The sequence below is a fragment of the Pundamilia nyererei genome, unplaced genomic scaffold (genome assembly GCF_000239375.1).
Source record: "Pundamilia nyererei isolate P.nyererei 1_Seehausen unplaced genomic scaffold, PunNye1.0 scaffold00109, whole genome shotgun sequence".
Classification (NCBI taxonomy): domain Eukaryota; kingdom Metazoa; phylum Chordata; class Actinopteri; order Cichliformes; family Cichlidae; genus Pundamilia; species Pundamilia nyererei.
The window spans coordinates 2,197,051-2,209,665 of record NW_005187510.1 but is presented as its reverse complement, the minus strand read 5'-3'; the positions used below and the strand labels follow the sequence as shown (position 1 = coordinate 2,209,665).

The following is a 12,615-nucleotide window of genomic DNA, read 5'->3' as shown; positions in this document are numbered from 1 at the left end:
CATTGTAGTGCGGTAGAAATCAGAGCGAAACTTGTCATCTGTGCACCAGCTCCACTGACTTCCTGTAGCGCACACCCGGCGAACATTAATTGGAATAATGAGATAAGTACACAAAGGGAGAGGAGTGCAAACCTTTACTGTCGAGAGCTTTGGGTAGAGTTTAGAGCGGTGTCTCGAGCAGAGCTCTGTCGTTGTTTGGCTTGGACCCACTGCGCTGTGAGCTTTTCTGCTGAGCCGAGAAGACCACGCTCCATCAATTAGGCTCAAGTTGAAAGTGTGCATCTGTTTTAGAAGCAAAAAAAAAAAAACAGGAAAAAAAAAAACTGGCCTCATAGTCGAAGGCTACATCCGACAAAAACACACACAGAAATGTGTTTGGATGTCGGGTTTCCAAGCCAAACACAGGCCAGACTCAGATGTGATCATGCTGTGTGCGTAACTCAAATACTCAGAAGTGAGTGGCATCTTTCGCCAGAGCTTAAACCCCTTGGCTCGGTGAGTATAAACACCAAAATTGTGTCTCACACGCTCATGGGCATACATATAAACTGCTCGCTTAAATGCGAGCGCTGGCAGAATCCAGAATTGTTTGGGGTCGCGAGCGGTGTTTGCCACAGACAAAGCAGGCTGAGCTGAGCTTCCTCCAGATTGGATTTAAGGCAATCACCATCCCTCTGTGCATCATTTTACAGGAGCAGAGACTTTCGAGCAGATGGTTCGCAGACGGTGAGGACTAGGGGGGTCTGCAGTACTGTGGATTCACCGCAGAACCAGACTGGGTTCAGACAGAACCTGGCATAAAATCCCACCAGTCAACCAAATCTTCCTGGAGTCTGGTCTATCCAGGGCGGATCTGCGTTCCTTTTAGTCTCGTACACCAGACTGTTGGTAGTGTGCCACTGCTCTGTCACGTCCAATGGCTTAAATGGAGACAAAGGACCTCAAAGGCCTAGAGATGTCACACTGCAGAGGAGTGATGAGGTGATACACTGATTCTAAGTGGGTTTATCCTCTTCTACACCCCTGCCTCAGAATGTATTAAAAAAAAAAAAACCCTCAAGGTTCAAATTGATGGCATTGGGAAGGGACTGAGCAGCAGGAGCAGAAGAAGTAGTTATCACAGTTACAGTATAAACATAAACTGCACAGTTAAGTTATGACAGGCAGTATTAGTGGTGGCTGGATCCAAGCACTTAAATGACTGATGGGATGGAGGGCTTGGCCTCAGCTGAGCCCTACAGCAGAAAGGGTTTCTCTGGTTACACATACGAGAGATCAATACTCTCACGAAGGCCTGCAGCTCTCCCAAGTGCAGGTACATAATCCAATGGCCAAAGATAATCATTATATGCTCCTTCTCTCTTAGTCTTCCTCTCTCTGCCTCTTTCTGTTTCTCTCTTTTTCTTTCCATGAGGTCAGCGATGTGCCTGCGAGTCTTCACGGGCTCAGAGTAGCAGTCGTAGAAGCGTAACTGTACACTGAAGCACATTGTTCTAAAAAGCCAGATCCTAAATGTCTTTTGGTTATCACTTCCAAATATTTGCAAAGCTGTAAATTTTTACTATTTCATAATTTCATATTGTACATTTTTTGTGCTTGTTCGCTTAACTTTGGCCTTGGCCGCAAATATCTACCTTTACCTAGAAACCTAATAAACACCTATGGAAATACAGCTCTGAGAGGTGATTTGCAGAAAAGGTTGGACATGAGCCCGAATTACAATGGGCCATTTGTGTTGGATTTTACTCCCTCTTAAATGCCAAATCGGGGATAAGAGTTTTGAAGGCTTTAATACTTTATGTTGTTTACACAACATTTAATGTCACTGCCATGGCTGAAGCGGCCATTGTTCAAAGATTACAGTAACATGACTGGGGAAAGAGAGAAAGCTGAGGCAACTCCAAAGATGGTTTGATAGGCAGAAGGAAAATGAACTTCAAATGAGCATCAAACTCATCGCACACATCTGCTTGTAAACCAGTGAATCTGATGACAGGGGGCTGCTGGGAAATCTCTGTAGGGAATTCCTTAAAGGCATCACCTATCCTCTCTTCCCATCAACACACAAGTCAGGGAATGGGAGCTCTGATAGTGTCAGAGCTGCTATTAATAATGTCTCTTTATTGTTTCTAGCCTGGTCAGAGCAATGCTCCAGGGATCCAGGGGCTATAAGAGCATTTTACCATCTCAAAGGTACAATGCGTTGCCATGGTGGTCGAAATGTAGGTTATTTTTGCAACTTTTTTCCGTCATTCCCACCTGGAAATGACAGGATTTCACCGTTATTTCTTGTAAGTTTGGAGAACTACGTGAACGACAACCAAAATGTTCCTGGCTAAACAACGTGGCTCCGGATGCTGAAAATATACACTAATTATCTGTCTACTCATTCTATGTGTTGTCATGTATGCAGTACAGTTGTAATGCTGCAATAGCATTTTCTTTAACAGAACCCTTCACCGCATGTTTTGTCTGTCCGTGCGCCACAAACCTGCGTAATCAGGATGCTGCTTTCCTAGCAAACACTGGCCCAAATGGATCCCAGCAGTGCGAGTGATATACGGTGTTTACACTGATCGGCAACACGCACTGAAGACATCAGACGGTGCGTCATGTTCAATGTGAAAACTCACCTCTTCACTTTATCTGGGCTTTACTTTTTCCTCTTGTGCACATTTTACAGGGGGATTAAATCTCTGCAGACACAGAAAGGGAACGAAGATCGCTCGTGTAGCGTCTGTTTGTGCCCTGCCTGAGCTGGGAGACAGGGATCTGTCTGTGACGTCCAGTGTAATTTAAATACGTGGCTGTGTTGAAATGCATCCATAAATAGCATATAGATACATGCTTCCTATTATTTTCTGTCTCCATTTAATCCATAGCATCTTTACAATGTGCAGTTATACAATCCTGTGCTGATGTTTATGTGCTTTACGTATAAATAAAACATTGATTACTGCATTGCAAGGTTTATCATGTGCATGTTTCTGACTAAACTGTCAGAAACAGACTCCATGACGGTCCGACATCCTTTAGTGGGACCTGTGACCAATTCTGGTATTCTTTGGTGAATGCCAATTGAGCTACATGGTGCTAAACTGACAGCACAGGTCCCACTGAAGGACATCACGCCCCCCTGTGCATGAGTAGCCCAGGACACACTGGAAGTCATTTTGTTGGGCTCTGGCAGCCCTCCACTTGTTCTTCCTCACACAAGAGAACAGATACTGGTCCTGTTCTTGGTCGATGCCCTGTGCAGCTTTCTTTCTGCATCCTCCAAAATTTAGAGACTGCTGAAAGACAGCAAATCTTCTTGCAGCAGCACATATACAATGTGTTGTCCTGAAGGAGCTGGACTACCTGTGCTAACTGAATGTACTGGAGGTATTGTCTCACGCCACCAGTAGTGATAAGGATGCCAACAAAAAGAAGAACTTAATCAAATTAGTCTGAAAAATGGAGAGAACAATGGACTGTTGTCACCATCTGTATTCAAGCAAGGTGAAATGGATTCAAAATTCTTTATGCTTCTTTACTGTACAGATTTATATCAATGATCATTAACAGACTTTTTGTTACACTTTGATGATCGAGTATCATTTTCTGAGCAATGTATTTTCTCAGATAATTGCATTAAAATCAGGCCAAGAAGAACAGGCACCATAAACTCTCTAAAGGTCCAAGTTCAGTGATTGAATCAATTTCAAGCATCCTCTGCCAGCACTGGTGAATGTGGCCGTGCCCTTAACTTTAAGCACTGATGCAGTTTAAAAGCGTTAGCTGAAACAGTCCGAAGATGTTTGGCAGTAAAAATTCTCTTTTTACGCCTGTAATGTTAGCTATTTTAACATGGGAAGCTATGTGGACTGAGCTGTATTTGGAGCCCCCCTCAAGTGGACACTTAAAAAACTGCAGTTTCCGCCTTCTTTTTCAGTCCCGGATGTCGCTGCTTGGATTTCACTCACGGACGTGATTATTTGCCGGCGTCTGTCGGCTGAGCTCCCATGCAACAGTTCTAGATGTGTGCACTGCTTCTCCTCCCATTTACTTCAGCAGCTTCCATTTTCACATTGTATTTATTTGAATTGTAGAGTGTTGCATTTCACCGGCCTTTGCCAAGAAGGGATTTTTCACAAGCAGTGAGGAATTAACAACACATGCCTAAGTCTGAAATTTGCCTTTATTTAACGGGCCACCGCAGCACTTCACAAGCCCAGAGAGCCCCAAGATGCACACACAGTGACACTTTAACACACGTTTTGTAACCACTAGAGATGTAACTCAAGTCACTGGAAAGGGAACTGTACTGAGAGGTTTACAAAGACTGGATCATCAGGGAGCAGTAGCGTTAACTAAGATGGACATGGGCAAGTCTGGTGTCGAGTTTTTAAAGAATCCAAAGGGGGGAAAAAAGCTTCTGCTACGCACTCTGTTCATAGTTAACAACTCTCCATCACTGACTTCATGCTTGAGATAACTGACGACAGTAACCATGTACAAAAATGCCACATTTTAATTAAAGGAGGTCATAAAATTTCTTGGAAAAGGTCAAGCAGGCATGGCAAAGTCATGAAGAGGTGCGTGGGGGTTGGGAAGAATTTCCCTGACAAACAGCAGAGTGCTTTAGGAACTAAATGTGCCATGGAATCACAGTTTCCAACCCAGACAGCAGCAACCGCCTCGGTACTGCTGAAATATGAGAAACTATCAGGGTTTATTTCAAGTTTATTTACTCTTTCACCACTTCGCTAAATGACCCTCCCATTCAACGGTCTAGGCCAAAAATGGAGAAAAATCCTCAAGGTTAGAATATTTTCCTCTTTCTGTTAAACACTGTTTTGACAGGCTGAATGATATCTGCCACTGTAATTGCTTCCTTATTTGGTGAATTAAATATTTACACTTGGCCTATTCTAATCCAAAGTTTATGAGAGACGTAAAAGCACATTAAGGGAAAAGACATTTATTTTAAAAGCACTACTAACTGAGGCCGTCACCCCAAATGGTGTGTTTGGACCATCTAAGAGAAAATGGTTTACTTTTTGAAAAAAAAATATTTCCTTTAGCTCTATTTGCACACTGAGAATTTCCAGATTTGACTTCTCATTTAATGGCCTGACATGCATGCAGCACGCACCGCAAATATCTCTCAAGTTGACGGGAGGAAACAGAGACGGCCATTGAGGAAACCTGCAGTTTGTACTTTGAAGAGTTCCACTGAGGAGATGGAAGAGAGGGGCGAGGAAATATACCCAAGAAAAAGAGCAGGCTATCTTATGGCCGCCATGGAAAAACTGTGATATTTCACGCAAGGAAATGTGACGGCACACCTCAAAAAAAACAGATTCTGAAAACACAGGTACAGGAGTTACATGAGACAGGTGGAACTCTGACAGGACGGGAAGAATTCTCCTTTGGGATAAGTGCACTGTTTTCTTTAATATTGGCCCGAGTAGAGCAAACCTTAAAGTGAGTGTGGATAAAATCGGGACTGACTGACAGAAAGCCTTTCTCATACACAAAAAAGCACCACATGGCTGTATAACTTCCTCACCGTTCCTGCAGTGCCGCTTGGCCATTTTGCACATCCTGGACTCGGCGATGGTGGGACAGGGTATTGTGTCCTTGGGTGGTTTCTTTACAATGTGTCGCGTTCGGGTCTCCAGACCCCACTTAAAGCCACAGGTTTTGTTTCTCCTGGTGCAGGCTCCCCATTCGCTCCACTGACCCACCTCGCAGCCCTCTGCAGAGAAAGACAGAAAAAAGTGATGTGCCGTGAAACCACAGCGCTATTAGGGGTCAACACAGATACCCCGGGGTCAAGAATAATGCAAGCTGAAGGAGCTTTTACTTGGATGCCATAACTTCTTTGTGTGTGGTCCCATTGTTTTTTCTTTAATAAGCAACTCACACTGAGAAGTTATAGAATACTGTTTACAGATAAAGAAAGGTGTAAAAGAGAAGGAGGCATTTGCATTTTTTTCTACATATTTGTTTCGCTTCACATACCTCCACACTCCATGGTATCTTCCAGCGGGGCAAAGCCCTCGGGGCACTTATCAAAGCAGCGCCCTTTGTGTAGGTAAAAACCCGATTTGCACTTGGTGCAGAAGTCTTTACTGAAGCAGGACTCGCAGTTCTCTATCCTGCACCCTGGAGGGAGAAGCAAAGAAAGAGGGAGAGTCATCAGCAAGCCTCTCATCTGGAGCTGATCGAGAGCTAAGGGGTTTTGGGGAAAGGGGGAGGCCTTGAAGGAATTATACTGTCTCTCCCACAAAAAAAAGAAAAAGTCGATAATGCTTTGTGATTCATTTCTCTACGGAGCTCTAGTCTATATCATAGGACTTGTTTTCCCTGACATCAATGTGTTTTCACCTTCGTGTTCTTGTTGCGCAGTGAGCGAGCAAACAGTGTGAAAACGCAGCAGCAGAGCCGGTGAGGAATTATGTCACGCTGACCTCTTTCAACAGGATGAACTGACATCCAGCACATGAGCGCACATGTTTTCAACTAATGCTCGTGCTGAAACAGGAAGAACACATCCCGCCGGAGCTCTGAACCTCTGAGTCCTTAATATGCTGTCATATCACTTCACACGCTTCCGATCCGCGTGCGTTTCCATAGCTAAAGATTATTCGGAACTCGGGTTTTCATTAAACGGCAAATAGTGGCTCTTGATCACAAAAGCGGACGACTCTGTGTGGATGCTTTGGCTACAATATGAAAGGGTGGCAGTGCGTTTTTTGTTTTTATTTTTGGAGTGGAAGGTGGGACGGGGACGACAAGATTTTCTATTGCACAGCTAAATAAATGCTGAATCCTTTAGTCAGCAAAACCAACAGCGCACTTATCCTCCCACGCCACACCCTGGTGCTGCACATGACACCCTGTGCCGCGCTTGCAAAGAAAGGCAACGGCAATGTGTCATCAAGCTCTCTGCAAATAACACATCAGGCAGGGCGAAATTACAACAACCACACCAACGGGGCGACGCACAGGCCCACATGATTAGTAGGAGCCTCCCCGGGGCTGTCTAATTTATGTTGCTACTCAGAAACACTATGTGGCTCTTTTGCCCAGTAAATTCAGAGTGAACCAAACCTTTAACCTGCAGGCACCATCCACCTCAGACTGGAAGGCTGGGTTCTTGTGTAGGGTGTCGTCTGCTCTGCTGATTGTGTCCTGTATGAGGATGCATAAGCTTACATGCTTTTTCTCTCACATGTTAGTGGTGGAGGCTGAGGGCTGCTCTTTTATCTGTGACCCTTGCAGGGCCCAGAGATGGGAAGGTTCTCACAATCACACCCCTTAATTACACCATCTTCAGCTAACCATCAGGCGTCCTCCTCGACATTCCTCCAAAACAAGGGGGTCCCTCCCGCTCCACTTTGAACCCTAAAGTATGGCCTCTGCCCACTCACTCTGGTCTCACGCTTTCCCGACCAGTCTAAACAAACCATGGACACACACACACACACACACATATGCACAAACACACACATACCAATAAGATAAGGCTAGTTATAAATGCGATTCCACAATAAAGCTGCACTCCACATTCTGAAAAATGAAGGTGGACTCATCATCAATCACTCGCTCCTTGAGCTATTTTCTGCTTTCACACATCGCTTTTGCTTTAATAATTCAATCATCTGATATTATTGTATTATTATTATTATTCATCTACATATTTTCTAGTTTCATTACGGATTTTCTGGCGTTGACCAGGCCAAGCGGTTCTGTTATAAATGCACTCTGCTGTTTTTTTTAAGTATCCTGCCTCTGTCTGGATAAGGAAGTTAAATCAGCAACGCTTGGGTCTGATACAAAACAAGCCCAATACAGGGAGCGAGCAAATAAATCACAGCGCTAATTGGAAAGCACAAAGCTGTCTTTTTACCCCTCACACTTCCCAGGCCTGTCATCACCTGAGAGACTTTTAGCTTTTGGACCAAAAAATAAAAGAGGGAGCGGGAGAACAAGAACATCTGGCAGCACTCTGAAGCACTGGGGCTGTTGTGCAATCCTTGGTTATTGACAGTAAATATGAGCAACCCAGATGTGCGGAGGTTTATGTCCTTGCAGAAGCAGCAGAAGCACTTGACAAGGTTTTTGATTAAAACATCACTCTTGGTTTCAGTTTTTCAGATGTAGCCAGGCAAAGGCTCAAACACCCGGGTATCTAGTTTTCTAAATAGCAGATAAGCAATGATGTCATGCTGGGAAATGGATGAGGTGGACGACAACATCAATGCAACTGCATGGGAGTTAGAAATGAAAGTAGGCAAAGCCGGAGGGTCAGAGGTCGTCGGCATGAGGGGCAGGTTAGGAAGGGAATCCCTGTGACAGACATTCAGAGTCCAGCTATCAGCCAAAAGGCTATCTGGAACAGCGTGGGCTATCTGAGGCACCGGAGAAGCCCCTATACTGACCACCGACCAGCTCAGCAGTGAGACGGCTAGTCCAGCAGCTCCAGAAACAGATACAGGGGAGTGGGTTCACTCTCCCAGCGGGATTAACCTCTGGACCACCTTTAAAGTCTTCATCTAGGTGCCACAGGGAAACTAATGAGAAATAATGAGGTCATCAGATCCCAGAGAAGGCCCGGTGTTCCTGTGACTTAAACTTATTATCATCATTATCTCCCAGCCTGGTTCTGGCTGTGACTTATATGATGAACACTGGAAAGTGTGTGTGTGTGTGTGTGTGTGTGTGTGTGGTGGGGGGCAGTGGCTGAGGATGCTCAGTTTTGAAGAGATTTCGTCAGTGCTTCACCACTGTTACAATGTCACTGCTTCACTTTTCTTTTTTCTTTTTCATCTGATTTTGCACTTCAGTTGTACGCGGTTTGCACGCCAAGTGCTTTTGAAGTCAAGACATGAGTCACCGAGTGTCACTTGTCATCTAATAGCACATGCTTGGCAGAAGGAAGTCCCTCAGCTGTGGTCTGGATGGGGAACCCACTGATTTGATCATGGACACTTGAAGCTCCGTGTCAGATTCTGTCAACTTGCTCCACTGGCTCACAGCAACATGTGTAATCACTTCATTTATTGACACGAATCCTCGCTGTGCAGAGAGAGATGGTGTTAAATCATATTGTTCCTCACAGGCTTATAGCTGAGCCCGGAGTTGGGCTGTCAGGCCAGTCATCAGTCTACTGAGAGAGCCACCTCCACAAAACTAACCAGACTTGATGATGCACAGCAGGAGTGTCCATGTTATAAAAAGGGCCTGGCAGAGTGAGGGGGAAAACAAGCCCTCTTTTTCCATCTTTCTTATCCAGCCTAAGTCGAACAGCTCTAACCTACTGTAGGGGCCCTGAATTTGGCTGACATGGAAGCTTTGGCTTGCCCGCTGCCACCCAGCCATGTCGTGTGGGGCTGCGGACGGCAGATGTTCGTGGCAACAGCCAGCGCTGCCATGTTCTTCCCGACACTCTCCGTGCGTTTTTTTCCCCACATGGCTGCACCTCCGCACACAAGCGCAGAGCAAGGTGGAGCAGAGGTGATGTTTCTGTCAGTCAGTATCTCCCAAAGAGAGATCAGGGATGACAGACATGTCAGCAGGTCCTCGTAGTTTCACTCCAAAAGGCACAATCTTGTGATATGCTGGGCTCCTATATTCCAGCATGTACTCACAGACAGCTCAAGCTTCAGACGGTGGTCAAGCGTAGACAGCCCTTCCACTCTTGCACTTTGGCATGCATAATTATGCAGGTCTCTGAGAACAAACCCAATTCAACTCTGTGTCTGGGTGTAAGGTCCTGGGAGCGGGCTTGGTTTGGTGGGCCCGTTGTATTGTCTGGCAAATCTGAAAGTGCGGTTAGTAAAGCTGTGATGATTAAATGTCCCTTGGTGAAGCTCAAAGGCCAAAAGCAACTGGTCTTTTTGTTGGTTAGACTGCAATGGAAATACCCACATGCTCAGAAGCAGAGCGAGGAAAGGGGAGCTTAAAGGAGAGAGTCCTGCCACTGTTGCCAGCTAAAGGCAGCAAAAACTTAAGTACCTTTATGCACACTTGTGCCCATATGGTTAACGATCATGATGCATAACGGATCTGCAACCCAACAAATTCCCAAAATGCACTTTAAAATTCAAATGATCTTGGAGAGGTTACATCCAATGAGCTTCTATTTTGACCCATAACAAAAAAGAAAGAAGTCTCTAGAGCACAACAGACTGGCACTAAATTAGGGGCAATTTTTAAATCACATTTCCAGGATACTGGATCTCAGGCCTTGATTTGACTGGTTGGTGGTTGGCAGTGAACGCAGCGTGGGGTTTTTAAAGCTGCTGCATTGGGGTAAGGCAACTGTGCTGGCAGCTAGAGTATGTCTAGCAGTGGGGGGTCTGTAATACACCCCGAGGGAGGAAGTCTTCAATGCAGCCCTGCACTCATGCTGACCCTCTCAACACTTTGTCTCATACAGAAGACAGCTCTGATAGTCGCCTTTCAGCTCATAATTCTTTCAGCCAGTGAGCTCGCTTGTGATAGCAAATGACAGAATATGCTTTGGCTGAGGATTGTATATTAAAAGCAAAGTGATATGAAATGTGACTTTGCAGAGAGCGTGACTGCTCTACATTCATGCAGATTTGGCTGTACACAAAGCAGCGCACTGTGTGTCCGTTGCTACAAATCTTCCCTGCAGAGCGGTGGGCTGACACTCACAGACACCGGTGTGGGGCCTGTTCTGGGCGACTGATAAGAACTCCTGTGGATAACACTGGAGTTATAGCATATGGTTTATGGCTCATATCAACCCATTCATTAGCTGCTGAAAGGAGTTTCAGGGGAGCAGAGGTCCAAGAACATAAAATATGGTCACGCAGAAAGATATTATGCAACAAAAAGACATTACTGACGAACCAGCTCCATCTCCGTGATGGCAGTAAACACTGTGGCTCCCATGTCTCAAGCCTCTTTGGAACCTAGCTGAAGTGTAGCTGCAAATGGGCTTCCAGTTACGTTACGCCACAGAAAGCAGAGCTCCCATTGTTTCAGTCTCTAATTATGGTGTTATCTTCCCTGCAGTGAATGGGAAACCCCCCAGAAAAGTGAGCATTAAATTTAAAATTCATCATACGGCACAGTTTCTCAAGGTATTCAGAGGAAATTCAAGGAAACATTTTAGTAACAAGGAGCAGCAGTCAACGTCGAGTTCTTTGTGGATTTGCAAAGAGCAAAGATTTAAATGATCATACATTAAAGTATTGCTGTTGGCTTCAATTTTAGTAGAACCGCATTATCACAGTTTTTGGCGAGCACTTTCCCAAGACATGCTAGTCAGGTGGACCAGACTGTCTGCAGTGCACAGAAGCTGGGTGAGAATGTGATCCTCTAAAGAATGAAACGCGTGAATGACGACCTGTTAGAAGACCAGAAAGCCACAAGAAACCTGCTTTCCAGATGAGCCAGCTGACCCTAATAGAGATCAACCATAATAGTGCATTTGGAGGATCTTTAACTAACAGTTGTAGTCAAGGATCTCTATATTTATGACCAGGAGCTTGACCCTGAACAGCAGAGAAAGTACATCTGACATCTAAATTTACAGTCTGAACCATGACTTGTTCAACATAACAGTATACATACGATTTTTGTATTTGTCTTAGATTCCATACCAGTGAAACTACAGCCCTCTGTCTAGCTATCCTTGCTTTATATTGCATAACAATGTCAGTTTACGGTTTTCCTTTAGAAAAAGTGAACATTAGATTTCAGAGAGAGTCCCCAATCCTATCGACCTCTTGCTTAGTAGAAGAATTTCAGAACAGCCCTCAAAAAAATTCTTGAATGTGATAAGATCACACAGACAAACTCGGATTTAATAATAAACAGCTGTCCTCTAAGTGATTTCAGAGGCAGTGCTTAAAAAACACCAAAGAAACAGGGCACAGAGAACCCCTCATCATCGCCATTCATGTCCACTGTGTCTGAGTTCCAGTTGCCTGCATTAGCTCACAAATATTACCTTCCAAGTCGATAAAATGTCCGCAATAAAATGATCGGATGCCAGCTGTTTAGTGGAAATGACACACAGAGCGCAGTTGAGAGTGAGACTCGAATAGGAAACCGGATTAGAGAGCCACAGCTGAAGCAGCGATCACATCAAAGTAGTTCTCGCATTAAAGTCTGATGCTACATGACAATACAAGATGTTGTTCTATGAGCAGTTTGCATGGCCAGTGATCCAGATTAACTTCCCACACATCAGGATCCGTTAAAGTCAAAATTCAGCCTGTGTGGGGCGGTGCAGTCAGGAAAGCAGGGTTAAAAAGTAACGTTTTAAAAGACTTTTTTTTTTCTCTTCGACCAAAAAACAAGATGTCTTTCACTTTTAGCTTTCTCTGAGTAATGAAAATGGGATAAAGTGACTTTGGAGCCTTTGGGATTTTGCCTCTAATGTGGGAAAACTGATGAACTATGAGCATGCAAAGAGCAAGGGTTTTGTTTGTGGGTATCCAATTGATACCAGCAGTCTGCTAAAAGAGACGTTCAAAGTTTCAAACTGCACTACAGGATATTTCTGCAAACCTTTTGTGATCTTGTTATCCTAAATCCAAAAAAACATCCTACAAAAAGGAAAAACCGCCCATTTCGAATAATCTC

At 44.6% G+C, this 12,615-nt stretch overlaps 1 protein-coding gene across 2 annotated transcripts in view; it reads right to left on the bottom strand.

Moving 5' to 3' along the window:
* The window catches only part of rspo2 (R-spondin 2), a 59,064-nt gene that overhangs the window by 18,404 nt on the left and 28,045 nt on the right, over positions 1-12,615 (bottom strand). For both annotated transcript variants that reach the window (XM_005741326.1, XM_005741325.1), the window contains exons 4-5: positions 6,010-6,153; positions 5,555-5,743 (exon numbers count right to left, since the gene is read on the bottom strand). In XM_005741326.1, coding sequence (XP_005741383.1) covers positions 5,555-5,743; positions 6,010-6,153 — 333 coding nt within the window. The remainder of the gene's footprint in view (positions 1-5,554; positions 5,744-6,009; positions 6,154-12,615) is intronic.